Consider the following 26,284-nt stretch of genomic DNA (forward strand, 5'->3'; position numbering starts at 1 on the left):
AACTCTATCTTAATCCTCGCCTCGATATAGGCCCGAGACACGCAAAAAATCAAAATTGCATGGAAATGATATAAGGAACACAATTTCCTATCGTCTGTAATTCTAAAATCCTTCTATCTCCAGTAACAGCTAGATACTAGCTCTAAGAGGCGCTTACTTATGGCGCCATCAGTTCAGCTCATGGATTGGATCCATTGTTTGCTTACCTACCAACGTTGATTTCTAAGCTCCCCGCACTTGTATACAGACAGAACCACGACAAGAACTCATATCTGATTCCGTGACTAGATTATAAATCGAATTCCTTTCTTCAATACAAATATAAATCTGTTTTACCTCCAGCTACCTACGTTTATGTCAACCACCTACCTATCACTTATCCGAAAACCCAGACGAAACAAAACAATGCCCCTCCGCACAGCCCTAATAGGCCTCTCCTCAACCGCAACAACATCCTGGGCATCCACCGCACACCTCCCAACCCTCCTCTCCCCCCATGGCCACTCCCTCTTCCAAATAAGTGCCCTCTGCAACAGTTCCATCGCCGCCGCTCAATCCGCGATAAAAACATACAATCTTGGCCCAAGCACAAAGGCATACGGCGACCCCGAAGACCTCGCGAATGATAATGAGATTGATCTTGTGATTTGCGTTACGAGGGTTGATTTACACCTCAGTACTATACTCCCGAGTTTGAAGAAGGGGAAAAGTGTTTTTGTCGAGTGGCCTATCGCTAGTACTCTGTCCGATATCGAAGAAATTGTCTCTATCGTCAAGACCAACAACGCCAGCAAGAACGGTAAGGAGAAGAGAAAGCAACAGATCGTCGCAATAGGACTCCAAGGCCGATTCGCGCCCCCCGTGCTTAAGGTTAAGGAAGTACTGCACTCTGGCGTTATTGGAAGGTTATTGAGCAGTGAGGTGCGTATGTGCGGTGGGACTATTGATCGGGAATTTTTGCCGCCGGGGTTGAAGTATTTTGCGCAGAAGAGTGTGGGGGGGAATGTGGTTACTATTGGGTTTGCGCATGGTGAGTTGCTTTTTCGCTTCCCTTCCGATACTTGCTTTGAGCTTTGAGCAAAATGGATAGATATCTGGCTATGGATTCGGACATGGGCTAATGAACGGTATGCGTGGATGGTAAACAGTTATTGATTTCATTCAATCCGTAACAGGGGATTTAATCTCCGGATCAGAAGATGTCCACTTTGCGCTTCAACGGCCGGAGATCAGGATTCGAGATCCGAAGACAAGGCAGATTATCGAGACGGTTAAGTCCGATGTTCCTGACCTTGTTAGCGTGCATGGTTCGTACCTACCTAACTTCCTCTTTTCATTCATTCATCCATCCTTGCATGCTTTGTATCGCGGGACTTGCCATACTGATATAGTCCAGGCTCCCTCCCCCCATCCCCTCACGTAACCGAAAACGCAACCCTCCTCGCAACATTCACCCGCGGCCAACCCTTCCCCGGCGACCCCGCGCTAGTATGGACACTAACAGGCGAACTTGGTTCCATCCGGCTCGTAGCGGAATCCGGGATAGCGTTGCAGGCAAGTGCGTATGATGCGCCTGTTACGATTAGTTTGCATACCTTCGACACGGATGAGGTGCTTGATGTTCCGTGGGGGTGGAGTGAGGAGCAGATGGGTGTTCCTGTTTCGGGGAGGTCGGTGCAGACTTGTTTATTTGGGATTGGGGAGGGAGATGAAAAGGGGTATGTTGGTCTTGAGGAGGGGGTGAAGAGGGCGAGGCAAGTGTATGGATGGTTGGATGGTTGGAGGGGTGTCGAGTAGATTTGGATAGGTTTTCTGGTATTGAGTCCCTGCGAAGCTTCGAGAAACACTACCTGGATCTACTACGTACTCTGGATGACTATTGCGTGGCTGGACACTGCTAGATGTCATTTCATTGCGTCAATCATCTGTAGGTACATAGGTAGCTATGCAGCTCAGCTTGATACTGCATCTTTGGCTGGATGAAGCTACACTCTTCCTTCATAAAGCAATACGGTACCATCAGTCCATCTACAACTTCCCATCCCCCTTCCCCTCCCCCCCATCCCTAAACCTCCCCTCCGCAACCCTCCAATTCACAACCCTCCAAACCTGCTCCACATATCCGGCCTTATTATTCAGATACTGCAAATAATAAGCATGCTCCCACATATCGATCCCAAAGACCGGGATTGCACCCGTAACAGGGTCCTGATCCTTGGTGGTAACAATCTCAAGTTTTTTCTTGCCGTTCTCGGTAACGAGGACAAGCCAGCCCCACCCGCTTCCTTGGATGGCGAGCAACGTAGCGTTGAATGCCTTCTTGAAGTCCTCGATACTTCCGAATTGAGCTTCAATAGCGGATTTCAGACCCGGTGCAACGGAATCAACCTTTGTATCATCCGAATCATAGGGCGCCAAGTTCTCCCAGAAAAGGGAGTGGTTGATGTGGCCACCGCCATTAAATTTGATTTTCTGTTGCAGACCAATAAGCGAGTTGATGTTTTGGGATTGCAGGGCTGAGGCTTGCGCTTCGAGAGCTGCGTTGAGGTTGTTGATGTAGGTTTGGTGGTGTTTTGTGTGATGGAGGGTCATTATTTGGGAGGAGATTGCTGGTTCGAGGGCCTGTAAAGAGATCATGGGTTAGTGAATGACTGGGGAGTGATTGGGATGCGGATGAATGCACTTACATCGTAGGCGTAGGGGAGGGAGGGGAGAGTGTACTTTGCTTCGGACATGGTGGTGGTTGGGTTGAGTTGAGACTAGGGTTGATCTTGATGGTAGATTGAGATGAATGGATGAGAGAGAGAGAGAGATGAAGAGAGGGAAGAAAAAGAGAAGACACAGCAGGATGGAGGATACTTAAGCAAAACAGCGGGGGAGGGGTGCATGAGAAAGTGAGGACCGCGCGAGCATATATGAGCACATTACATATGCTTAGCAATCACATCATCCTGGATCCAGAACCAACTACTCTACTTATCTCTCGTAGAAGATCATTAACTCAAGTTCTCTGAAGAAATCAATAAGAAACAATGATGGTATAATACTAAAGAGACAGTCTAATCAAACCCAACAATCCCATTCCCCATCTGCAACACCTCTCCCCTCTCCCCCCGTGCAACAACAGTAACCTGCCTTCCCACAATTCCCTTTTCAGAGACGTTCAGATCGAGTCTCTCGGGTAGACTAAATTCCAGTTCATCTTTAGCCTTTATTGAGTCTGAGGATGAAGGGCGAAGCTGGAATTGGTGTAGTGGTTGGAGTCCTGCGTTTGTGAGTGTTAGGTCGCCGTGACGTCTATGCCTATCTGTTAGCTTTCCACCCTGCATAGTAAGAAGGCAAAGGGAAATCGGTAAAGAAGTTAACATACTCAATCCTCATCTCAATTCCCCTCCATTCTTCAAAAAGCCCATTCCCCGTCTCATTCGCATCTTTGGCGCGAAAAACAGCTTTCGTCCCTGCAGAGTCCTGCTCTGCTTGTTGGAATGAGAGACTATATGCTTCTCTGGCCGGTGAGAATGCCTCTGGCTCTGGCGATGATGCTGGCGAAGACAAGAATGATACCGATGAAGGCGAGGCAGATCGTGATGTCGAGGGAGAAGGAAACATAATGGCGATTCTGTGGCCTGTTGCTGGGCGGGAGGGGCCGCACATCTTGTCTTGGGGATCGGGGATACGGAGCTCGGTAGTTGATTATGAGCTGCTCTGGTAGGGTACAGGAAGAAAACTGTGAACAGAGTATGAAGTATAGATAGATTTAGGTTATAGTTGTTGATAAGGTAGTTAGGTAGTTGTCAAAGCTAACCACAAACTCCATGATTCTTATAACACCTCCCTTCCTCCCTCCCTTGTTTCCTTCCCACCTACCACCTGGATCCCTCTGTAACACACTGAGCAGATTATCAGTCACCAAGGTACACCAGCTGCACTGCACACATGATGTTATTGTCTTCAAGGTGCTCAAATCTGCTCAATACTTAGCAGCGCTAAACCTGATTCGGTTAGAGCGGTGACTATCCTTGGTTAGTGCGGTTTCGAGGTCCACTGTGGTTTTGTTGGAGGAGGGCACGTGAATCCACTTTCTGCGACTGGTGCAAGGGATCTCAATGGATTAATAGAAGATACTGTTCAGGGTATAAAGGGCTTGTCTTTATGTTATTCTTGATGTGGATACAGGGTTTGGACTGCTTATTGTGGTATTCTTGTTTGATCACCTAGCTATGGAGTGCTAGGAAGGCTGTACCAGGTCTAGGATCCAAGGTCCACCTCGCCATTCAATCGGTCGGCAAGCATGGTACCAAAGCCACGCTGCCTGATATATACACAACCTACTGAGACGAGTAAACCTTGAACGGGTGCGCCTCAGTATTATAAACAAAAGTATTGGCGCTGCCCTTCTGCACCTGCCACTCGTCCTCTGCTTCAGTTAGCATCCATCACTAAAACCAAATTACATCAAATAGACTGAATTGCAAACATACCAGGAGCAAAAGCGAGATAAGTATACTTGAGCACCTCCGCAAACATGAAACTCTCCTGGTTATCGTCGCGGCCACCACCGTTAGCGGCATTGACGTTCTGTAGACCAGCGAAGCCAGATGGCGTGCGGCAGTAGTTGTTAATGTTGTTGAAGGCGGCCCAGATCCATTGGCGGTACTGCATTTGTTAGTATGTTATTTACTTAAGGGGTAAGAACGTACTGTGTCATCGCCAGTGATGCGCCAAGCATAGTAGAAGCTCTCAATCACCTCCGGTCGCAGGATGTACGAGCCGCTATCGATGTAGAAGCCCGCGCGCTCATACAGCTCCTGCTGCTCGGCGGGAACGCCCTCGGCATCCCAGCTGAATTGTTCGGGGCCGATACCGGTCAATGTCTGGTTGTATGTCTCATGGCAGGCAGAGACAAGGTCGAGGCCAAAATCGATAAAGTCCTGGCGGTCGAGGACGGTTCCACCGAGCAGGAAGCTGCCGCCGTCGAAGCAGGTCAGGTGCTGGCTGACCAGGCCGAGTTTGTCGTTCTCGGTAGAGTAGGTGGCCAAGAAGGTCAGGTCGGGACGGGTAGACGGGTGAGAAGCCAAGTTCTCGATGCTCGACTCGGCGGCGGCAATCCAGCGCTCTTTGTAGAGGTCGAAGCGCTCGGGGTCGTAGACGTACATCTTGATCAGGTACTCGTAGTACGAGTCCGCGCCACCATTCCAGCTAATCTCGCCATTGGACAGCTGGCCATCAGCAATGTTGACAGCGCTACCGATAAGGCCAGGGAACGGCTCGTATTCAGCAGGCGACGGGTTAAGCAGATAGTCCTGCGCCTTTTGACTCAGGGTAGCATATTCAGGGTTCCCCGTCAAATCCGACAGACGCGTCCATTCAAGCACCAGCGTACCAGTCACAGCAAGACCATTGGTAGTAGCATTGTCATTACCATGCGTCGTAATATCAATATTGTTATACGGAACACCAGACGGCGTATCGAACGCGAACTTGAGAATGTCCGCGAGGTTCTGCGACTGCTCAAGCAGCACCCCAACTTTACTCTCATCCATTAAGCCCGCAGCTGGGCCCTTGAGCAAGTCATACCCAGACAGCATACCGGCAAGATACCGGATGGTCGTCTCGAACAAGCTTACAGTGCTGTCAGTCTGGGAGTAATCAATCGTGGCAATGTGGTCAATGATCTGGTTGACGATTGTCGCGTTGCGCATCATGATGGCAGTGGACAGGGCGTCGACTGCCGACGCACCCCAGCCATTTCGCGAATTGCCATATCCATTGGAGATTGGGCGGAGTTCGTCGTTGGGAAAGGCGTATTTATAGTAGCCGTCCCAGGCGTGAGAGAAAGCTTCCTTGACGGCGTCGGCGCGCAAGTTAGCGGCAGGGCGGGCAAAGACGGGGACGCTGGCGGCGGCCAGGGCCGGGAACGCAAGGAGGTCAAGGCGCATGTCGAAGCCAGACTAATTTTACAGTAAGAATAAAGAGAGTGAAAGCAATTAAGGTAAAGACAGTCTAGGAACGAGCGACACGGCGGGGAAGAGAGGTTTAAAGATGAGATTAGGTGGGGAGAGCTGAAGTGGAGGTGAAGCGGAGAAATTGAATAGGGGATGGAGAAAGGATCGATGTCAAGGCGGGTGGCATCCAGGGTCTGACTCGGCATCCGGGGCGTTCCCCTTCCTGCACCTGACCCTGCCTGATGATGCTGCTTTTTACATAAACCACAGGCTCTGGTTCTCTCTTTTTACATTCAGTAAAGTTCAATTAGTGCGCGCATCTGTAAACATCTTGGTGTAAGTGATCCTTCAGTATCTCTTGTTCAGTTCTTTGAGTACTTTGTAAACAGCGCTAGCCCGATCGGACCGCTCCCCGTCGATCCCCGATGTTGCATTCGCGGAGTTCATGACTAATCAGGTACAATGTGCATAGTTAGTTACTGCATAAGAACAATCCCCTTTTCTGCCTTAGCTGTCTGGCTCTCTGCCTTGCGATGGCCCCAAGAGAGATTGCGATGTGCAGTACTGTTACTTCCAGATGCGCCCGATCGGCTTCTTTTCCTTTCTACATGAGGCTTGATCGATGTTGTCACTCGCCCGCTAATGTCATCTTGCCCTGTCTGGTGCCCCCGTCGATGCAACCCAAGCCCGTGAAAGTGAGAGGTGACCACCTCCACACTCCACACTTGGACTTTCCAGCATGAAAGTTTTTTGATAGTATACTCGCCGGCCGCCATAGAGTCATGTCTCATGCAACAGTCCCCGCCTTTGTGCCTGGTTGCCAATTGCCATCAACCTGGAGTTGAACTGGGGTTTGAAGTGAGCTGTTGCACGTGCTTTGCTGAAATAGTCGTAAGTATGTAGTAGACGTTTTACGGCTTGAAGGAGGTGCCTGCCAGTAACCTTAAAGAAAAGAAAAAAATACGAATTCAAAGAAGACGCGTTGGGCGCCTAACAGTGTTGCCTCAAATGGGAAGGAACGACCATTAACGACACCGTACCCTCCTTTTTAGTTTCTGGGGTATGAAGTGAGGGAATCTATGAAATAGGGACTACCCTGGTGTCGAGGGTTGAAGATAAAGATAAAGACGGGGGAAGATGGGCATTTGGAGTAGGATCTCTCCCATTGTCGCCGCGTGTTGGCGGTTGGACGAGGACCAGGGACCGCAGTGGGCAGGGAAAAGAGACAATCTACGTAGAAGGAGACGGTACAATTCGTACTTCTACATCTACGCGGTGAAGTAAGTGAAGATTAAGAAATGTCTATAATATTACTCCGTAGGCAGAAACTGCTACCTATGTCAGGAAATAGAAGAACAAGAGGGGGTTTTCACTCTAGAAACAGTAACATGTGCAAGGCATATAAATAGACTCCCTCCCTTCTCCCCCCACATCCAACCCAACTCGTAACGCGTACTCATGCAATTCAAGCTTAAGCGGGCGAAGTCTGCTCAAACAGCGCAATCGTCGAGCAGTACGTGCTCTCGTTACCCTCCTGCGGCACCAATGAGCTGCCGTCCGTAGAAGCAATCATGTTGGTGGACGCAATAGTGCTCAGTCCGAAAATGTGCACGTCCGAGCAGTCGACCTGCACCATGTTCTCCTGGCAGGAGTCACCGAGGCACTCCTGTCCGTAGTTCTCGAAGAAAGAGTAAAGACCAGCGCCGTAGACATAAATGTCAGAGGAGTTGATGACGCGGAGGCCCCAAGCCTTCTTGCAGGCCTCGGTGGTGCAGTACGAGAAGTCGGGGTCGTTCCAGGATTCCTGGGGCGTAAAGGGGACAAGGGAATCAGGGTTAGACTGGAAGTAAGGAGTTTCAGTCTGGATGAGACCCATGAAGACGTTTTCGGCGTTGGAAATCTGGTAGTTGTACAGCTGGTTGTGCTCGGCGGCGGTACCGTACATCCAGACGGGGCCCTGGGATTCAACGAGGATACCGCGGCCGTTGTAGATGTTGATCTGGCCGTGGTCTTCGAGGTCGAGTTCGTGGTCCGAGACCCAAGACCAGACGTTCTCGAGATAGGCGGTGGACTTCTCGGTAATGTGCAGGAGCATGAAAGCGCCGATACACTTCTCGTTGGGGGTGGTGTCGACCTTGGGAGTCTTGGCGCAGGTATCGGATTGGAGCTCTGTTCCGGCTGATCCTCCAACGCGGAAGTGGACGTCCCACATTCCGACAGAGCCGGGGGTTGCTTCGGCGACGTTCCATTCCATGAGGATGGCGCCGGGGGCGGGACCCTTGGTAAGGAGGGTGAGGTCGGAAATTTCAACGTTACCGGTTTCGCCGGGTTGACCGACTTGGAGGAGGGGGATGGGGTTCTGCTCGTCGGAGAACTTCTCGCCGTAGGCCATGAGGGTGGGCCAGACTTCACCGACGATCTTGATGTCTGTGGGGACGCGGACGGTGTCGGTAAGGACGTAGGAACCATGGTCGAAGTAGATGACTTGCTCGGAGGTGGCACTGTCAAAGATGGCCTGGATGGCCTTGGTGTCGTCGGTTTGGCCGTCACCCTTGGCACCCTGGGACTTGACGGAGACGAAAGAGGAGGCGCTGTAGCTCTCGTAGAGGGGCTTGGAGCGTTCATAGACCTTGCCGGTGTCGCTGCTAAGCAGGTTCTGGGGCTTGGAGGCGTGGGGGATGGAGGTCTGCGTGCGGGTCTTGGTCACAGCTTGAGCAGAGCATTGACCGTTGGAGCCGCTAGAGCCGTGGATAGCACCAGAGGACGAGGCAGGGGTAGCAGATTGAGTGCCAGAGGGAATGACAGCGACAGAGGTGGTGCCTGAGCCTGAGCTGGAACCAGAGCCGGAGCTGGAACCAGAGCCGGAGCCGGAGCCAGAGCTAGTGCCGGAGCCAGAGGTAGAACCAGAAGAGCCAGAGGTAGAACCAGAAGAGCCGGAGGTAGAACCAGAAGAGCCGGAGCTAGGGGTAGAGCCAGAACCACCATTAGAGCCACCAGTAGGGACGGGAACAGCAGGAGCCGAAGTATCAACAGCAGGAACAGAGGGCTGAACAGCGGTGGTCTCAGCACCGTGGGTCTCGGAGCCGCCAGAAGGTTGAGGCACGGCACCACTGGTCGCGACACACTCGTAGACGGTCTCGTAGATGGTCGAGACGACAACATCCTCGTCGTCAGTCTCAGGCTGGCTTTCACCAGTCGAGCCGCCGTGGAGAGCACGCTTGGTGGCGGATGAGCCGGGACGGTAGATAGCACCTTGGGTCCAGTTGTCGACGACAGAGCCACCGGCAAGGATGGAGCTACCGTCAACAGCAGCAACACCGGTGGTGGAACCGCTAAAGTCAACGTTGTCGAGGATAAGAGTACCAGCGCCGACGGGGATGCTGTCACTGCCCCAGGCAGTCACAACACCAGTAGGGGTGTTGACAAAGTCGGAGTCGAGCAGAAGGACGGAGCCAACGGTCTGGTTGGAGGGGGAGTTGGACATGTTCAGACCGAGCTGGCAGTTGTTGAAGCTGATGGACTTGAAGGTCCAGGCCCAGTTCCAGTTGACGTAGATACCAGTGTTGCAGTCGTTGAAGGTCAAGTTGCGGCTGGTGAACTGCTGGTTGCCGATGAACATACCGTAGTTACCTCCGTTGAAGGTCATGTCGGTCATGAAACCGCCAGAGCCGTTGTCCATGAAGATACCCTGCTGCTTGTTGGCTTCGCCGCCGCCCTTGACCATCTCGAAGCGGATGTTCTGCAAACTGGTGGCCTGCCCGACCTGCCAGTGGATACCGGCACCAGCGCCCATGTCGAGAGCAGTCAGGTCGACGACAAAGTTACGGATAGCACGGAAGAAGTTGTTCTGGTTGGTGTACCAGTTCGAGCCGTCGTCTTCATAGGGGTCGGCGTCGATAACGGCCATACCGGTGAAGTCGGCAGAGGCCTTGATGACAGGCAGGTTGTTGGCATCACCAATCATTTGAGTGTAGTAATATTGGACAACGGGCTTGGAGACAAGGTAAGTACCGGCCGGGAAGTAGACAACGGCAGGCTTGGTAGTGGAAGAGTCGCAGCCCTTGCCGCAACGGTCTCCGGACGAGATGGCCTTATTGATGGCATCGGTGTCATCCGTGGTACCATCACCTGGATTCATTAGCCTTGCCTTCTTTTGAGTGGTCGTGTTACTCACCAACGGCACCAAAGTCCTTGACGTTTCGGCGGACTTGATAGTCGGCGCTATCTCCAAAAGCAACAGCACCTTGTTGCTCTACAGCGCCAACCCAGTACTCTGTTGATTGTCTGACAACCAACTCGGTATCAGCTGTGATAGGGCTTGCTGCCACAAAGACAGACCCAGCCAGGGCCAAAAAGATGCTGGAAAAGCGCATGTTGCTAAGTGTGATTTTAGGACGACCGAGAGCTCACTGGCCGGCAGTGAGTCGATAGATATACTGACAGTCTGTCGATACAAACGACAGATGACGAAAAACAAGCGATAATATGCAAAAATAAAGGACCGTCGTGTGACGAGGTCAGAGGTTGATCTCAGTAGGGACTGACTGAGATGGTCAACTTAACCTTCGCAAAGTCAATAATAAGGACAGACAAGGAGTCAGTGACGTAGACTCAGAGAAGGAGAGAATAATGGAAACAAAAGAGCGACAGCAAAGAAAGCAAGACCAAACACAAGACGACCCGGCGCTTGGAGACAGAAAGAGAGAAAGAGAAGAACAGAAGTTGAGAGAAGATAGCGAGATCGAGTGTTCTTCAGTATTAATGCAGTCGCTGCGATGTATCGAGAATACCGGATCCGCCGCCAATCAGAGGGGTAATTATGGACAGTAGGCCAATCACAGCACAGAACGAGTGTAATCCCGGCAAGCTGAAACAATCGATTCAGGGATGAAACGATCGAAGAATAGCTCACACGGGGTGATTGGGGCCTGATGACCCTGATCTTTTATTAGTTTGCTCGAAAGCGCTTTGGCTTGGGAGTCGAAAGAGTGACTGGGATTAGAAGCAGAACCAGAGCAAAATGAGGGAAGGGAAGAAATGGTCAAGAAGCGTGGAGGAAGACAAGTTAATATACCACTTCAGGAGACGAGGATCAACATACTCTGCGTGGCCGAGACAACGCCTTTCTGCTAGTCGATCCTTCTTTTTTTCTTCATTATTCAGTCAGCACCAAGAATGGAATTTAGCTTGGTGGTGTGGCCGCCACCCTTTAAATCTACATTCCTTGGCCTTGGAGTTATCTTGGTGTCGCAGCAAGTATGTTACTCGGTCATACTGTACTCGAAAAGCATCTGCCCGATAGCGACCACGGCACAGCAACCAGATCCATGGTTTGCGTCTGGTTTGGGTAAGACACTTCGTCGCATCCATGAATAGGAGCAGCTTAATCAAATATTCTATAGCCAAGCTTTATTACCCGCTCCAAGTGGACGCGGCAGATCGGTCCCCATCAAAGCCACCACCCGCCAGCCAAAAGAGGTTGCTCTTCCTTCGCCCATGAAACACCTAACCTCTTAGCAGGGACCATGGGCGCCAAAGTCCGTATTCTGGATGTTCATTCGTGGTTTTGCTCCGACGCCCCTGGCTAGCTGTAATCTTGTATTGGTCTGGACTTTGTGTCCTGTGTTAAGGAGGTTATCTGCGCCAAGGTGTTTGCAGGCCCGCGTGTTCAGTGACGCAGTTGGAATGAAGCAATGGGCCCTGTCAAGGACTACTCAAGGGACAACTCAAGGGACAACTCAAGATCGAGTACAGTACTCTGTAGAATGCAGTCGAGTGTGGTCGGTGGTTACACTGCCTCAGTAGTCAGGAGAACTGCGCGAGATTGAGATTCCAGCTCTGTCGATCGGTCAGCGGGCGTGTCACCTTGTCACTCGCGTCGCGCATGTGTCAATCATCAGTTACCACCGCCAACTATCTATCTCTGTGCTTTATTTCCGATTGTCTATCCCTTCTAACTTGGTCCAGAATGCTACTCTACATTATTTGAACTCCTAAATTCTCCTCCGACCCTCGTTCGCGCTCACGTTCGTGTCCGCCTTATGTTACTTCGCGTTCAGATCCCCCGTCACCTGCTGGATCGCACGTCCCAGCCGCCGCACGCCTTCCTCCAGCTTCCCTTCCTCCTCCCACGCAAAGCACAGACGCACGAACGACCCAAAGTCATTCTTGTCCGCTGCTGGATCGCGCTGGACCCCGAACAGATCTCCGTCTGCGAATCTCACGAGGTGGTCACGCTGTGCGACCGGGGCTAGGTCACTTGCTTTCAGTGGACTAGGCAAGGCCGCCCACACAAAGAAGCCCCCCGCTACCGCATATGCACCGGGGTCCTGGTCTTTGCTTGTGTTTGTGGGTTCGGCGAACGGAAGGGTTACGCCGAAAGGAAAGAGGTGGGTTCTTATAGCGGAGAGGAGGCGGCGGTGTCGTGAGGCGTAGGCCGGGCGGAGGACCGTGTCGATGTGCTTTTGGAGGAAGTTAGACGAGACGAGTTGGTCGACCATGCTTGAGGAGAACTGAGAGGGGGCGCCGCCGGAGCGTTGGCAGCCTCTACTTTTGTTAGCTTGATGCCCGGTTTAGGAGGTGAGAGATGGTGGTTCGCACGCTTGTGAGATGCCGTAGGCGAGCTTCTCGGTTCCCTCTGCCCATCCTGTTCGGATTCCTGGCCCGATGAGCTTGCTGAAGCTTCCATTGCTGAGGACGTTGCCCCAGTCGTCTTTCGGGCCGCCGTCGAGGTACCGGTCGATATCTACTAATCGAGGGAGGAGAGCACCTGGGCTCGGCTCTAGTGGCTTGCTTGGGTCGGCCGGCCATTGTAGAAAGTCGTAGACATCGTCTGCTATGATGAGAGCATCATACTCTCGAGCGAGCCGTACCAAGGCCTCGCGATCGGATTGGGTCATTGTAAGTGAGGACGGGTTGGAGAACGTAGGTGTCGCGTAAATAATGTGCTTGTAGAGCTTGCCCCATGGTCGTTCCGGTTTATACTTCGCCAGTCAGTCAGATCGAACAATCCAATGTCATCAAGGCATACCGGCTTGCTATTCCTCCCCGCACCCTCCTCAGCTGCGGTCATCTCCCGCCGTAGATACTCCAGGTCAATTCCATCCACGCTCTGAGGAATAGCTCTCAAGCGCCCGGCAAATCCCCCATCGTCGAATATGCGATCAACAAGATGATAATGCGGCGCTACCAACCAGACATTCCTGGTATAGCTGGGGTCCGAAAACACCGACAGTATACAAGCAACATTTTGACTGGCACCACCAGTAATGCAAATGCGATCCGCCGTAACAGGGTCAACAGGCTTATAAAAAGAAGTCAACCACTGTGCAATATGCTCCCGCAAAGGCCCATACCCCTCATCCGGACCGTACATCAAAGCCGGGGTGCGGATGGCGGGGTCAGCCATGACAGTCGCAAAGGCGTCTGATAGCGCATCTGTCGGGAGCAGCGCGGGGTTAGGCCACCCCGTAAAGAGGTCAATTGGTTCGCTGCTATCCATGTCTATCTGTTGGTGGGTGGTTTGAATCTAATCCAGGTAGCCGGGATGAATTGTGCAGCTAGATAAGGTGGCTTGGCCTGCGTTAGGTTGGTGGGATGAAGGTTACCTTATCTATCGGTTGCCGACGCCGCGATATATTTTGGAGTCTGGCTGGGCCAATCTGGGTTTAGCTTTTCGGCAGGTTCTTCAAATTCGGTACTTGGGACGATTGATTAGATCTGATTAAATTTTCATGCATGATATAGTGCGATAGCGATAAGAACTATTTTATTTTTTGCAATAGTTATCGTATACTTTGTTCCTACGTCCTCTGGAGGTTGTCGATGGACTACATCCAAGTCTCCGCGTAGAAGCTCGGGATCTCCGGTTCCGAGCACAAGAGATGGAGAAGGAAGATTATTACTCCGAAATTGGAACCAGAGTTGGCTGACGCTGAGCCTCCACGCTGCACAATTCCCATCTTACATGTCAGAAGCTCGGTGCCAATGGTCTCTTCCAGCTGAGAACCTTGGTCACCTAAATTTGGTATTTGGTAGGTAATTATCAGGTACCCATCACTCTGGTCTTACAGTGCCCAGAAAAGGAATAATGGCAGTGCCTGGGTGATATGGGACTTGTTACGTATGTCGGCAACGCATATTGTATTATTCCCGAGCGGGCCTGTTCTTAGCGTCGACATCATACGTCGTCCTATACGTAGCTATTTATGCCTTGCGTGCTGTTATTCTGGTGTTGCCTCTTGCCACTCGACAGTTAACACTCCTGTGTTGTTCTTGCAGGGAAGAGGAGGATCTTATAGAGATTGACGACAGTTTCTTTTTCAGGAGATCATATCCCTATCCTATGACGTGATAAAAGGAGTGGTCGGTGTGCTGGCTCTTTTGGCCCCTGATCGCTCCACCGGTTCAGAGAATCGAGTCGCACTGGCTGCGATCACCCACGCTGTGCAGAGGCTGCGACTGCGAGCGTGGCTATGAAGTATGACAGTCTTTGATGGTTTTTGCCAACATCGGACCGGATCGTCACCTTGCCAGGTCAGCCTTGTTAGGCCTTGTTCGGAACGAATCCATCGTCCGCCTTAGAAATTCCCGTAATAATGCGAATAAAAGTCGAACAGTCGGGCTGAACTTGGACCTCCGCGAGGCTCGGATGAAGCGTCAAAGATATTGGTTCCGCTGGCTCCGTCAATTAATATCTATAAATATCACACTTGCCAACCAATGTATACGTATGCCAGGGGTCTCGAGAGTTTTCATGTTTATTAAGCTACAATCCATATCAAAGCAACTTTTATCCTCACAATGACATTGACAGCAATAGATGCATTATTAACTTGACCGTCCTGGGGAAGAGCATTGCGATCGGAGCCTGAAAGTAACGGGCATTACCGACCATCCGCATCGGGGCATAAAATACAGTAAGCGTGCAATTCCATGGGCATCCGGACCCAAAGCAGGCTAGCGGATACCATCTCGTATCGCAGCGTCCCGTGGATGAAAAATGGGGAATCGATTGGTTCCTGTTCCAAACTTCATTCAATATTTATCCCAGTCCACGTCCACTTTTCCACTGTTTCTCTCCTCCACACTTCTTCCCTCCCTGTACAGCTTCTTGCATCCCCTAATCTGTACAGTGCCACCTTCGTTCATCTGTCCTTTTTCCTTTTTGCTCTTCTGTCCAGCCTCTCGGCCGTGACTTTACCTTTCGCTCTTTCCTCCCATTCCTCCCCGCTCCCTCCTGCAGATCCATTCCACAGTCACGCCGGGTATCGTGGTCGAGCTCCAGACGCCCCAGTAGCAAAAGAATCTTGAGGAACCTTTGGGACCCAGGCAAAGAGCCACGTCCTGGTCCGACGCTTTCAGCTGCCTCTGCATTACTGTCAGCCTTCGTGCATGGTTGGTGGCTGTCATTCTTCCCTACCTCACAACCACCCACTCACGCTGAGCATCCGACTCACCTGCTCACACCTCCCTCCCTCCTTCCTTCCCATTCCATGTCGCGACACCCTCCATAGCGTTCTTTGTCCCTTTCTCTATCGCATCACGTCTGCGCCTCATCCAGACTTTCCACACCCAGTCGTCATTTTTTCACTGGGCTAACTTTTTTCTTGTTCGATCGTTAGCCACCCGAAGATGTTGTCCGCTCCGGTCAAATCCGCCAAACGCATTTCCTCCCTGTTTTCGTTGAGCTCGAACAATAAAGATGCGACCAGTCCCTCCTCGCCGCGCTCGCCGGGTCTCCCTCCCGACCAGCAGCCTCCACCACAAGACAGACGACGTCGAAGTAGTTCCAGGCCAGCTCGCCTCTCCTCCGCCCCAGTGCCCAACTTCTCACATCCCTCCCCTAGCCCAATGGCAGACAATTTCGACCTGGATTCCCCACTGCCGCCTCCTCCGTCGCTGCTGTCCGTGAATCAAGACCTGGCCGACAACGCATCCACCTCCTCCGATCGACCTCAGAGCAGAGGCCGAAGACTGAGTAGTAGCAATAGACCGTCCAGCTCCGGTGGCTTAGCTGTCCCCGGTGGCCCCGATTCGCGACCCGGTACACCTTCGAAGAGACGCAGCTGGATGCCTGGACGGGCGCGCGCGAGCTCAATAGATGTGCGGTCAAGCCCTCAATTACCGAGCGCTTGGATTGCCGGACTAGAACATAAGATCATATATGACATGGCCCCTCTGGGCCGCGGAGAGCAGGTACGTAAGCTATGCTATGCTTCATGATTGAACCGATCACATGTGACGTTCCCTCTGAGGCCAAGTCGCGCGACCGCAACTAAGACATTATCTGATCTAGATCCCGGAACTTTGGAACGAATCTGGTGACACCTATGTGTACCTATTCCCCCAGAACACGGGCCGACCTGCTTCGTTCAAGATTCATTCGACCGCTTTCGCCGATTCATCCTCGCTAAACTTTCTTGCACGTGGCGCCGACCCCAGAGCTACCGGGAACCTTGAGCGACAAGCGCGAAGTCTGTCGTTGAACCCTAACAGTACACCTACTTCGCCTCCTCTTACACCCCATGCCTGGACCGACAACGATAACGACAGCGCCGGTAGCAGGCGCATGTCTTTTGACGACGACCAGCCAGAGGAACCCCAAGAACTTCACCTCTACTTACCAATTCCCCTCAATAGCGATGTTTCCAGCGAAAGTCTTCCCATCTCTCAAGAAGATTTGGAAACGCTTCTTCTCTTCCGTAACCTCTTCGCTTTCCTCCTCGGCCAATCTTTGATTGCGACTCCTCGGTCTTCGTCACTGTTTACGATCTTCATGGACATTGCAACGCTCCTTGCCCGATTTGAGTTCACAAACCTTGACGGATCGAACTTTGGTGAAATCGCGACCTCCAGCTTCAGCAACTACTGTGACGAGCTCTGCCTGGCCGATGTTCGCAAGAGCCGCGAGAAAACGATCGAAGCCATCATTCTCGGAGAGCGCCTACGGTTCTACCCTCTGTACTTAGAAGGGTTTGTTCACGGTGTGGGAAAACTGGACGAGTTGAAGCAGCTCCGTAGCCCGAAGTTCGGCTTGATCAGCGCCATCACTCAGAAGCGACTTGAGCGTGGTTTCATCGACCTTGACGGCCGCCTGAAGGTTCTCCAGAACAAGCTTAACGACTTTGATTTCCCTTCGGTCTTCTCCGGTATCGCAAACTCGCAGACGACAGTTGAAAGTAAGGTCGTTCGCTTCAAGCAATGGAGGGCGGCGTTTATGGAATTCCGAAGATTCATTCTCCAGTACTACCGCCAGAGATTTGGATCGTGGCCTCCTAAGGCGTCGCGGAAGAACCAGTTCGAAGAGTCTGGTCTCAACCGACAAGTTGCAAAGGAGATGTACAAGGATATGTGCGACGTTTACGACATGCTCGTTGATCGCGGATCTCTGACCACCCGAACGCTGGACATGGCGCCGGAAGTTGATGAGTCGGCTGACACGATGGAGCTCACAACCCGCGCTATGCGGATAGTTCTCAGTGAATACGACCGAAGTACGCCGCCGGTGCAGCCCCCTGTTCCATTCGATATCCCGCAATACCCGTCATTGCAACCCCTCTTGCGCAAACCTATCGACGCAAAGAAGGAAGCGAAGCAAATGACCAAGAAGCTGAAGGACTCGGATGTCAACGCTGTGCTCATGGGGTCCTACACTCGCGAGGCTTTGAAGCCAACGCCGTTTGTGGAGGCCTTTATGCAATTTGAGCGTCGCTCCGGTCACGGAAAGTCTGTCAACGACTTGATCGATCTCCGTTGTGGTCAGTGGATTCTCATCTACTGTGTCATCCAAGCACTGCCCTTGGTCGTGGTTGATGTGCAGGACGTTCACTTTACCGATGACACCGAGTACTTCCTTTGCATTGCTCCTCGTGGCGGCGCACCCTGGGTCAACAATGACGGCAAGGTTGCGCGCAGCTGGTTCGGTGTTGCTGGTGGCAATGGTCTTGTCAGCTTACCGTCAGATGTGGTTGTCAACGGTGTCGAAGGTGTCTATCGCCGCAGTCACTGTTGGCAAGTGGCGGAGCAGTGGGCTGAGAAGGATGCTATTTTGGGACCCCCTACGGTTGATGATCCGTATGACAACGAGTCGTCCATTTCATCGCCATACCCAGCGCATCAATCATCTACCGGATCATCCTCAGAACACCCGCACCTACAGCAGCCTATTCCGGGAACGCAGACGCCGCCGACACCATTGTTGTCACCCGGCAGCGGCCTTGCGCCGCCTCCAGCCATTCCTCGGATGAACTCACCAGCACTGCGCGCACGGGCAGAGCACAGACACTCGATCAACCCCGGATTGGAGGCTCTGCCCCTGCCAGCGGGAGTCGCACCGATTGACCCGCCAGCGCGACCGGTCAGCAAGTTCAACCCGAACATGAGCTTCGACGATATCTTGAAACAAGTTCCGAACCAAAAGCCCAAGAAATGATGAACCTACAGAAGTGAAACTGAATGTGTACAATGTTAGCCGGGGGTTGGGTTATACTGTCGCCATTGCATTGCTTTATTATACAACTTAATACTCTATTTATCATCATCGTCATCCTCCTGGATACTCTGTAATAGTACAGAAGGCAGGACTGAGGGACACGCGGCGGCGTACATGCGACACAAAAGAGCTGATTTTCTTTCCTTGATTCCGGGATTCACTGCATTCTCAATTTCGACCTTGTCTTAGCTTTCTTTTCTCATCATGTTTTTGGAAAGTGCCGCTCCTTGCTTGCTTGCTTAGACGCTCTTGCGCATGGCCATGACCGCCCCTTGACTTGACATTACCTGCATTCTCTGATCCTGACGGATCCTGATTCCTGACTCCCACGACCTCGGATTTCTGATGTTATAGTAGAGACATAGAATAATAAATAATTCTGCCTGATTGCAATTGCAATCTCCATTTATTTGTTCCTTAGATTATATGTAACTATACCCATCTTACACGCGTACTGGGGGCCATAGCATTGCACTAAACGCGTTAGGCTCAGTAGCAGTGCTTTCAGCCCCAGTCCAGGGTCTGCAGCTAAGCGATGCTAAGTCGGAATTGGACTTGTCTTCTTCGTATTTAAGGGCCTAGCCTATTCCCTCTTGTCTTCCGCGGAGTTTTTTTTTGTCTGGACTCTGCTCTCTTTTTGACTTGCGCTCTGCTTTGCTTTGCGCCCGCTACACTTTTGATTCCTGTCGCCTCCTTGTCGCATACGAATTAAACTGAATAACACATCAACTCTGCGAACATAACACAACACAACACTTCTATTCAATGTCAACACCAAGCTAAACCCACCTTTTCGCCCCGAGGACGTCTCCTCTCTTCTCCTCTCCTCTTCTCCCCTTTCCTTACGAACAACGAATAACGACCTCTTTTGAACCACCACCTCCTTTCGAATCTCGCAGACGCTCTCTCCTCTCTTCACACCCCAGCCACACAAGACAAAATGCCCCCCTCCCGCTCAAGCATAACGTCCTCAAGCCACGACCGGCTCGAACCCCGCCTCCTAAAAGCCTGCGCTAGCGATGCGCTCGATGACCTTCGGGATGTTGTCTCGACCGCGCGCGAAAACGGGCAGTTGACGGAGGGTTTTCTGCGCGTGGGACTCATGCGCGCTTGCGAGAGGGGGAGTTTGGGTGTTGTTGCTGAGTTGCTTAGGCTTGGTGCTAAGGCTGATTTACAGCTGGGGAGCAATGGCAAGGATGGACAGGGGCAGGGGAATAATAATACTGGACGGGTTACGGCGTCGCCTCTGCTCAAAGCTGTTGAGCGGAATCATGTAAGGATTCTACAGATTTTGTTGGATTATGGGGCTTCGACGGAGGGGAGGGATAGGAAGGGTCGGACGGCTGTTATGACTGCTGCTTGGAAGAACCATTTTCATGTATTGCAGGTTCTTATTGCGCGCGGGGCGGATGTCAATGCGTGTGATAATCGAGGGCGCAATGTTTTGCATAACCTTGCCGCTGATAAAACGTGTGACTGGGGGGAGGATGTCATTCGGGTTTTACTGGGTACTGTGTGCGCGGTCGATGCGCAGGATGAGTTGGGGCGGACACCGCTGCATTGGGCTTGTGCGACGGGGAAGGAAAGGTTCGCGGAGATGATGCTTGCGCGGCCGATGATTATCAGCGCGAAGAGCAGCGGGATTGCGATGGCGGGCGCGGATGTGAATGCCGTTGAGGGGCGTACGAAGACGGCGCTGCATTTGGCCGTTGCGCATGGAAATGAGAGTATTATTACCTTGCTGCTGAGGCATGGCGCGGATGTGAATGCATGCAGTGATGGTAATTGGACGCCGTTGCACAATGCTTGTGATCGGGGAAGTGAGAGTATTGTTAGGAAGTTACTGGAAGCTGGTGCGTTGATCAATGCGCAGCTGTTGAACGGCATCTCGCCGCTGCATTTGGCGGCACAAGGCGGGCATCGCGAGGTCGTTGAGTGTTTGCTACACCGATCGGACATAAAACAGCGACTGCGGGATAACTTTGGAAGCACACCCTTTCTGCGCGCGGCGCAGTTCAAGCGGAAGGATATTGTTGCGCTTCTGGCACCCTATAACAATGTGGCAGCATTGAGCGATGATGCGCGCGGTGCATGCGAAGGATTCGAGGCGACGGTAGTTGACTTCGGAAACTTTCACAACGAGAACCGGGTCAAAAAGACCTCTGTATTTAACTTGCTGTATGGTCGTGACCTTGAGAATCCCAGAAAACAAGCCTTCAATGCGCTGCCGTCGAACAGCAAGGCCACAGATTTCCGATGGATACATCTCCCTGCGAACAATATGGCGTGGGTGGAGGCACTGCTGACCAAGGCGTTCATCGAAGAAGGAGCACACGACGTCGATAGTTTCAAAGGCTTGGAAAGATCATTCAATTACCAGCACCGCGGACAAAAGATGCATTCCAACTTTATGCGACCATTGTGCCAAAGCACGCATAGAGCGCCGAACATTCGCGACGACGGCCCTTCTGAGCGAGAGGAGAGGATAGAGGAGCCTCTGTCACCACGCATCTTGATCAACGGCCTGTCAAGAGACCCGCCCTTGCCGCCGGTACCGCTACTATCGCCTAAATCAGAGGGCAAATCCAAGAAACAAAAGTCCGGCGGAGGGAAAACGGAGCGGTTAGACTCGCCTTCGCAGGAAGACAGCCAGGGAAAGAAAGGCAAGCGAGGGTCGGCAGGAACACCCAAAGGGGGGACTCCCAAGTCACCGTCTTTCCGACGCGACAAGTCTCCGAACCCTGCGACGTTTTGCAAGGACAAGAGCGACAAGACCCTGCCGCTGGAGAGCAATGTCTGCTACTTTATGCCGTATCTTCACTTTGAAACAGGCGAGGGCCGTGAAAGAATGGAAGAGGCTATCAAGAATGTCCAACAGGTCAAATCGCCTCGACCAGGGCTTGATCGAGTACCTACGCGTGATGAGCTGCTCCTGCGCGCCCATCTGACGTCGTCGTCCACGTCGCTTCACATTCGTCGCACGCTCGATCAATTCTTCTACCCAAACATTGACACCAAGTCGCGTGACCAGGATCAGGTCGTGTACAGGTATCAGAAGAAAAGAGAGGGCAAGAAGAACCCTAAGATATTCATGGTCGACCAGCTGTGGATGTGGATCCTTGGGCCGAGTCTGATTGTGACCAGCTTTCCGCAGCGGTGGGATCAGCCGAAGAATGACCCATTGAACGTGCTGGACGGTGTTATTGAGGACATCAATTCCAAGACCCGCGAGCCTGTGCGCTCCATATACGACCTGGCTATCATCATCACCAACCGCTGCTCAGGTGTTTTTGATCGACACCGGATGGGCGATGACGAGTACCAGTTCCTGGACATGTTTGAATCTTCCATTGGTATCGCGACGGACCGCGAAAGCTTGCTATTCCAGAAATTCAACAAAGCCTCGGCGCAGGCATCAAATTGGCTAAAGAACCACCGGAAACCCAGTCGATTCGCGCGCCGGAAAGATAAGGGCGTAGCTAAGAGCTTGAGCAAGGAGGAGAGGAAACAGAACGGCAATGAGGAGGATGACGATGAGCCGCTGTTCGTTGACAACCTGCTGGACATTGGTCAAGAAACAGATCTCCTCGCCGAAGCGAAAGATATCCGTGATGAGCTCAACATGATTCGGATGGTACTGCAGCACCAGCAACACGTTCTCTTCGATTTCCAGGAAGCAGTATGCGAGATCTACCTTAGCCATGGATACTCGCAACGGGACATTAAGAAGCGCTTTGGTGAGCAGCAGCGGACAATCGACATGCACTTGAAGGATATCGACCGGATGGACAAGCAAGCCGAGCGTATCTACTCTTCCATCACGGACCTTCTCGACCTGAAGCAGAAGCATGCCAACGCATTCGAAGCACGATTTGCCCGTGATCAAGCAGCTGGAACTACGAGGCAAGGTAAAATTCTCATGGTGTTCACCATCGTCACAATTGTGTTCCTTCCGCTCTCATTCATCACATCGGTGTTCACCATCAACATGCCCGAATTTGAGAATAACCTGACGCTCGGTTATGTCGCTAAGTATACCTTTGGAGTTGGATTCGGTATCTCAATTCCCCTGGTGTTGCTGGCGTTGGTGCTGGACGACATTGGTGACATGTTCCAGCAGGGACTAAAGCGGGCTCGAAATTGGATTTACACAAAGGAGCAGAGACTCCAAGATAAGATGAAATCACTCAGAGACGCGCGTGGAAGAGAGAGAGAAAGTGGGCTTTTGCCAATGCGAGAGAGGACGCGAGAAAGGACGAGAGAGAGGGAAAGAAGCGTTGAGGAACTCGAGTTCGATACAAAGAATGTATAATATTTATGAATGATGACTAATGACACTAAATGAATAAGTTATGCCTGCCGAGGTTCTCCGCATCCCTCGTTCCTGACTCCCCAACTCTCTTATACATCTCACCCCATTCTCTTTAATAGACTCTCCGTGCGAGAATAAGTAATGGACCACTCTTCAATAGCAGAGCGAAAGCAAGCTCAGCTCTGGGAGAGAATTCCCCAGCAATGGCGCCTTTCTCCCGATCTGATCCCTGCGGGGATGCACTCCCCCGCGGACTCTGTTGCCAACGTCCAGTATGACCGCGTCAACGTGATGGATATTCCTCGTACATGCGGACTTCTCTCAGTCAAAGAGCTCGAAGCTACCGAGAAATGGGATATCAAGGGTCTGCTAAATCAAATACACAGCAAAAGGCTCACGGCCAAAGAAGTCGTCGAAGCATTCTGCAAGGTGTGTTTCCCGCCGATAACAAAGTAACGAAGCTAATGACTTTACAGAGAGCCGCCATCGCGCACCAATTGACCCGCTGTCTAACCGAACCACTCTTTGACTCTGCTATAAAGCGAGCAGAAGAACTAGATGCCCATCTCAAGCGCACCGGCACACCAATCGGCCCCCTCCACGGCTTACCGGTCTCAATCAAAGACTCGTTCAACATCCGCGGTGTGGACTCTAGTGTCGGCGTCGCATCCCTCGCACTGAACCCCTCCAAACAAGATGCCCCCCTTGTCTCTCTTCTCACATTACTTGGTGCAGTGATCATCACCAAAACCAATGTCCCGCAAACAATGGGCGCCCTCGACTCAGCAAACCACCTCTTCGGGCGCACACTCAACCCTCGCAACCGGCAACTAACAGTCGGTGGATCAACAGGTGGCGAGGGAGCTCTTCTTGCATTACGGGGCTCAATGATGGGCTTCGGCACTGATATCGGCGGGTCGATTCGAATCCCAGCAATGTGCAATGGTCTATACGGGTTCAAGCCGAGTCAGGGCCGTGTCCCCTACGGCGGCCAAACAGACGGGCAGCCGCGCTCAAAAGGGCGAGTCTCTATCCAGGCCGTTGCTGGTCCCATCGCGCACTCAGTAGCGGATATCGACGCCGTCATGACCCATCTTATCCCCTGGGCCCAGTGGTTCGGCGAAGACTGTATACCCGGTGCCTGGCCAAGTCTTCTCTCAAATTTCAGCAAGAACAAAAAGAGACACATTACAATCGGCGTCCTCCCACACGACGGCCTCGTCACGCCCCTCCCGCCCATAACCAAGGTCCTAAATGAAGTCGCCGCGTCACTCCGCCGCCTCCCAGGCGTCGAAGTAATTGAACTCCCAGTCCCCAAAGCCCTCTCGAAATGCCAGGCCCTGGCAAATAAACTCATGGCCGTCGATGGCGGCGAAACAATGATGGATCATCTTGAGAAAACCAAGGAGTCGCTTATACCGTGGTTACAGACGCGCATGAAGCGTGGAAAGCCGATTAGTTTGGCTCAATTGACGCAACTACAGGCTGCGAGGGGGGAGATTGAGCTTGAATTGAAGAGAAAGCTTTGGATGGGCAGCGATGGGACTGGTCAGACAGTCGACGCAATCATCCATCCTATCGCGCCTCATCCGGTTCCGCAGCTGGATAGGTATAATGCTGTGGGTTATACATCGTCTTTTGTCCTACTAGATTATCCGGCTGGGACTGTGCCGGTGCGGGGCTTTGGGAGGGGTGATTTGGAAAGTGGCGTTGAGATGGATGCGAAGACACTGGGGAGTTGGGATAAGGTTAATCGGGAACTTTGTATGTTTTCTCTTTCTCCTCTCTCTGTTCTAGTTGTGATGTGATTTGAGGCACTGACTGTTTGCAGGGGATGAGGGGAAGGTTGACCGGACGGTATATCTAGGGTCGCCGTTGAGCGTACAGGTTATTACGCCTAGACAGCATGACTATGAGCTGTTCCAAGCGATGGAGCTAGTTGATCGGGCTGTTAAAACAAGTTCCGCAAAGCTATAGCGCAGTTAGCTTAAAATGAAATCTATCCAACATAAAGAAAGCCCTGAGTATACAATCAAAACTACATCCTCCCCTTCAAATGCGCCCCTCCATCCGTCGTAATAACACTCCCATTCAAATGTCCAGCAGCGCGACTCGCCAGAAACACTACCAGTCCCGCAATATCCTCCGGGCGTCCCAACCTCTTATTCGGACTCGCAGCCTCCAGATCCTTCATACCACCAGACATCTCAATCAGCCCATTCGCCATTTTACTAGGGTACAATCCCGGCGCAATGGCATTGACGATAACATGCTTGGGCCCCAATTCAACCGCCAGATTCCTCGTCAGATGCAGCACAGCGGCCTTGGACGCACTATACGCATAAGTCCCATTATCACCTAGACTCCCCAGCGTAATCCCCGCCACGGATCCCGTGATAATAACCCGTCCCGTCTGTTCCCTCGTCGCATTCTTCGAGAGCAGTGGAAAGAACTTCTGAATAGTAAAGAATACACTCTTCACGTTCAAATCCATGACCTTGTCGAATGCGGCTTCGGGGAACTTCTCGAATTGTTCGCCCCATGTTGCGCCTGCGTTTGCAAAGAGAATATCGACGTGGTCTGTTGTTTTGGAGACTTCTGCCACGAGCCGCTCGATCTCGGCGTGTTTGGAGGAGTCTGCGGGGACGGAGATTGCGCGGGCGCCGGGGCGGAGGTTCGGGAGGGCGTTTAGGGCTGCGACTGCTTCGTCGCAGGCGGTGGCTTTGCGGGAGGTTATGTAGACTTTTGAGCAGCCTGCTTGGAGGAATCTAGTTTGATTTTCTAGTTAGCGGAGAGGAGGAGAAAGAGGACTGGGAGGATAGGTGGATGGGTGGGCGCACCCGCTTGCGGCGTAGAGACCGAGGCCGCGAGAGCCGCCGGTGACAACGGCGACTTTGCCCTCGAGGGAGAAGATGGAGGGGAAGTTTTGGAGGTGAGCTTGGTCTGCGGCGGACATTTTGGGGTTGACTTGGGAGAGTGAGATGTTGAGAAGAGAGAGTTGAGGAGTCTGGGGAACAGTCTGGGTGTTATAGATTACAAGGAGTTGCCGATGGAGCCGAGGTTCGGTCCCCCGCAGCCGAGTGTATTGGTCTATCAGAAGTATATTGATTCCTCATCTCCACGGTAAGTTGCTCATTCGTTAGAATGCAAGAAGTTGAATTAACCTCTATACCTAGAGAAACAGAACAGCTTGAAAGGCATTGTGACCATAGCTTCCAACCTCAACATGTCAAAGGAAGGAAAGTGCGATGCACTCTGCCAGTGCAGGAATTTCAGTGAAAAACATCCAACGCAGGATTCAGATCTCAACAATGAAGCATCTTTTCCCAGTTGCTGCTATATCATCTATCTTTATTTATCATAATGGAGTTACCTGGGTGCTGTTACTGTGCCCTGTGTTGCGGACCTCTTCAAAAGCATCTTATTCGAAGTCTCCCATACGACCGCGCGAGCGCCGAGATAAATCGAGTGCGGGAGCGCATGAGACAGAATCGCCACGATTTACTGTCTGGCGCCTTGCAAGGGAGCCCACCT

At 52.1% G+C, this 26,284-nt stretch overlaps 10 protein-coding genes across 10 annotated transcripts; 4 read left to right on the forward strand and 6 right to left on the reverse strand.

The window, feature by feature from the left end:
- Nucleotides 1-405: 405 nt before the first annotated feature.
- BDV14DRAFT_195193 (Gfo/Idh/MocA family protein) lies at nucleotides 406-1,797 on the forward strand (the record flags this gene model as incomplete). The annotated part of the gene is made up of 3 exons (XM_073772122.1): nucleotides 406-1,030; nucleotides 1,149-1,307; nucleotides 1,397-1,797. 3 exons carry the CDS (start codon nucleotides 406-408, stop codon nucleotides 1,795-1,797), a joined length of 1,185 nt encoding a protein of 394 aa, XP_073633469.1.
- A 231-nt stretch (nucleotides 1,798-2,028) lies between these two features.
- Nucleotides 2,029-2,735, reverse strand: BDV14DRAFT_186809 (superoxide dismutase; the record flags this gene model as incomplete). Its single annotated transcript, XM_073770871.1, has 2 exons — nucleotides 2,029-2,622; nucleotides 2,688-2,735. 2 exons carry the CDS (start codon nucleotides 2,733-2,735, stop codon nucleotides 2,029-2,031), a joined length of 642 nt encoding a protein of 213 aa, XP_073633470.1.
- Nucleotides 2,736-3,059: 324 nt separating this feature from the next.
- Nucleotides 3,060-3,654, reverse strand: BDV14DRAFT_195195 (uncharacterized protein; the record flags this gene model as incomplete). The annotated part of the gene is made up of 2 exons (XM_073772123.1): nucleotides 3,060-3,297; nucleotides 3,371-3,654. 2 exons carry the CDS (start codon nucleotides 3,652-3,654, stop codon nucleotides 3,060-3,062), a joined length of 522 nt encoding a protein of 173 aa, XP_073633471.1.
- Nucleotides 3,655-3,969: 315 nt separating this feature from the next.
- BDV14DRAFT_163377 (glycoside hydrolase family 47 protein) lies at nucleotides 3,970-6,073 on the reverse strand. Its single transcript, XM_073767031.1, has 3 exons — nucleotides 4,701-6,073; nucleotides 4,482-4,656; nucleotides 3,970-4,417 (listed from the first exon to the last, which is right to left on the reverse strand). Exons 1-3 carry the CDS (start codon nucleotides 5,937-5,939, stop codon nucleotides 4,329-4,331), a joined length of 1,503 nt encoding a protein of 500 aa, XP_073633472.1. The 5' UTR covers nucleotides 5,940-6,073; the 3' UTR covers nucleotides 3,970-4,328.
- A 1,312-nt stretch (nucleotides 6,074-7,385) lies between these two features.
- Nucleotides 7,386-10,446, reverse strand: exgO (exo-beta-1,3-glucanase Exg0). The gene is made up of 2 exons (XM_073776785.1): nucleotides 10,120-10,446; nucleotides 7,386-10,073 (listed from the first exon to the last, which is right to left on the reverse strand). Exons 1-2 carry the CDS (start codon nucleotides 10,316-10,318, stop codon nucleotides 7,417-7,419), a joined length of 2,856 nt encoding a protein of 951 aa, XP_073633473.1. The 5' UTR covers nucleotides 10,319-10,446; the 3' UTR covers nucleotides 7,386-7,416.
- A 1,423-nt stretch (nucleotides 10,447-11,869) lies between these two features.
- BDV14DRAFT_44564 (aminotransferase-like domain-containing protein) lies at nucleotides 11,870-13,757 on the reverse strand. The gene is made up of 3 exons (XM_073776787.1): nucleotides 12,976-13,757; nucleotides 12,546-12,928; nucleotides 11,870-12,491 (listed from the first exon to the last, which is right to left on the reverse strand). Exons 1-3 carry the CDS (start codon nucleotides 13,444-13,446, stop codon nucleotides 11,990-11,992), a joined length of 1,356 nt encoding a protein of 451 aa, XP_073633474.1. The 5' UTR covers nucleotides 13,447-13,757; the 3' UTR covers nucleotides 11,870-11,989.
- A 1,660-nt stretch (nucleotides 13,758-15,417) lies between these two features.
- On the forward strand, nucleotides 15,418-16,342 carry BDV14DRAFT_44561 (uncharacterized protein). The gene has a single exon (XM_073776786.1). The coding sequence runs from the start codon at nucleotides 15,579-15,581 to the stop codon at nucleotides 16,167-16,169; it is 591 nt and encodes a 196-aa protein (XP_073633475.1). The 5' UTR covers nucleotides 15,418-15,578; the 3' UTR covers nucleotides 16,170-16,342.
- BDV14DRAFT_163389 (uncharacterized protein) lies at nucleotides 16,120-18,822 on the forward strand. The gene has a single exon (XM_073767032.1). It carries the CDS (start codon nucleotides 16,516-16,518, stop codon nucleotides 18,376-18,378), a length of 1,863 nt encoding a protein of 620 aa, XP_073633476.1. The 5' UTR covers nucleotides 16,120-16,515; the 3' UTR covers nucleotides 18,379-18,822.
- A 3,995-nt stretch (nucleotides 18,823-22,817) lies between these two features.
- Nucleotides 22,818-24,727, forward strand: BDV14DRAFT_208209 (putative general amidase; the record flags this gene model as incomplete). Its single annotated transcript, XM_073775342.1, has 3 exons — nucleotides 22,818-23,179; nucleotides 23,227-24,514; nucleotides 24,582-24,727. The coding sequence occupies exons 1-3, from the start codon at nucleotides 22,892-22,894 to the stop codon at nucleotides 24,725-24,727; spliced, it is 1,722 nt and encodes a 573-aa protein (XP_073633477.1). The 5' UTR covers nucleotides 22,818-22,891.
- On the reverse strand, nucleotides 24,701-25,836 carry BDV14DRAFT_163392 (oxidoreductase, short-chain dehydrogenase/reductase family). Its single transcript, XM_073767033.1, has 2 exons — nucleotides 25,591-25,836; nucleotides 24,701-25,518 (listed from the first exon to the last, which is right to left on the reverse strand). The coding sequence occupies exons 1-2, from the start codon at nucleotides 25,704-25,706 to the stop codon at nucleotides 24,789-24,791; spliced, it is 846 nt and encodes a 281-aa protein (XP_073633478.1). The 5' UTR covers nucleotides 25,707-25,836; the 3' UTR covers nucleotides 24,701-24,788.
- Nucleotides 25,837-26,284: the final 448 nt, after the last annotated feature.

This window comes from Aspergillus stella-maris (assembly GCF_047715825.1).
Source record: "Aspergillus stella-maris strain CBS 113639 unplaced genomic scaffold BDV14scaffold_2, whole genome shotgun sequence".
Taxonomy (NCBI): Eukaryota; Fungi; Ascomycota; class Eurotiomycetes; order Eurotiales; family Aspergillaceae; genus Aspergillus; species Aspergillus stella-maris.

Bases quoted from the DNA above. Each gene is read 5' to 3' on its own strand.
- BDV14DRAFT_44561 (XM_073776786.1), top strand. From the start codon at position 15,579: ATGTTGTCCGCTCCGGTCAAATCCGCCAAACGCATTTCCTCCCTGTTT.
- BDV14DRAFT_163392 (XM_073767033.1), bottom strand. From the start codon at position 25,706: ATGTCCGCCGCAGACCAAGCTCACCTCCAAAACTTCCCCTCCATCTTC. The intron at 25,519-25,590 runs GTGCGCCCACCC...AAATCAAACTAG, and splicing joins GGTCTCTACGCCGCAAGCGG to ATTCCTCCAAGCAGGCTGCT.
- BDV14DRAFT_163389 (XM_073767032.1), top strand. From the start codon at position 16,516: ATGTCTTTTGACGACGACCAGCCAGAGGAACCCCAAGAACTTCACCTC.
- BDV14DRAFT_163377 (XM_073767031.1), bottom strand. From the start codon at position 5,939: ATGCGCCTTGACCTCCTTGCGTTCCCGGCCCTGGCCGCCGCCAGCGTC. The intron at 4,657-4,700 runs GTACGTTCTTAC...TAACAAATGCAG, and splicing joins GCATCACTGGCGATGACACA to TACCGCCAATGGATCTGGGC. The intron at 4,418-4,481 runs GTATGTTTGCAA...TAACTGAAGCAG, and splicing joins TTATCTCGCTTTTGCTCCTG to AGGACGAGTGGCAGGTGCAG.
- BDV14DRAFT_44564 (XM_073776787.1), bottom strand. From the start codon at position 13,446: ATGGATAGCAGCGAACCAATTGACCTCTTTACGGGGTGGCCTAACCCC. The intron at 12,929-12,975 runs GTATGCCTTGAT...TGACTGGCGAAG, and splicing joins CGGGGAGGAATAGCAAGCCG to TATAAACCGGAACGACCATG. The intron at 12,492-12,545 runs GTGCGAACCACC...TAACAAAAGTAG, and splicing joins GCCTACGGCATCTCACAAGC to AGGCTGCCAACGCTCCGGCG.
- exgO (XM_073776785.1), bottom strand. From the start codon at position 10,318: ATGCGCTTTTCCAGCATCTTTTTGGCCCTGGCTGGGTCTGTCTTTGTG. The intron at 10,074-10,119 runs GTGAGTAACACG...TAATGAATCCAG, and splicing joins CAAGGACTTTGGTGCCGTTG to GTGATGGTACCACGGATGAC.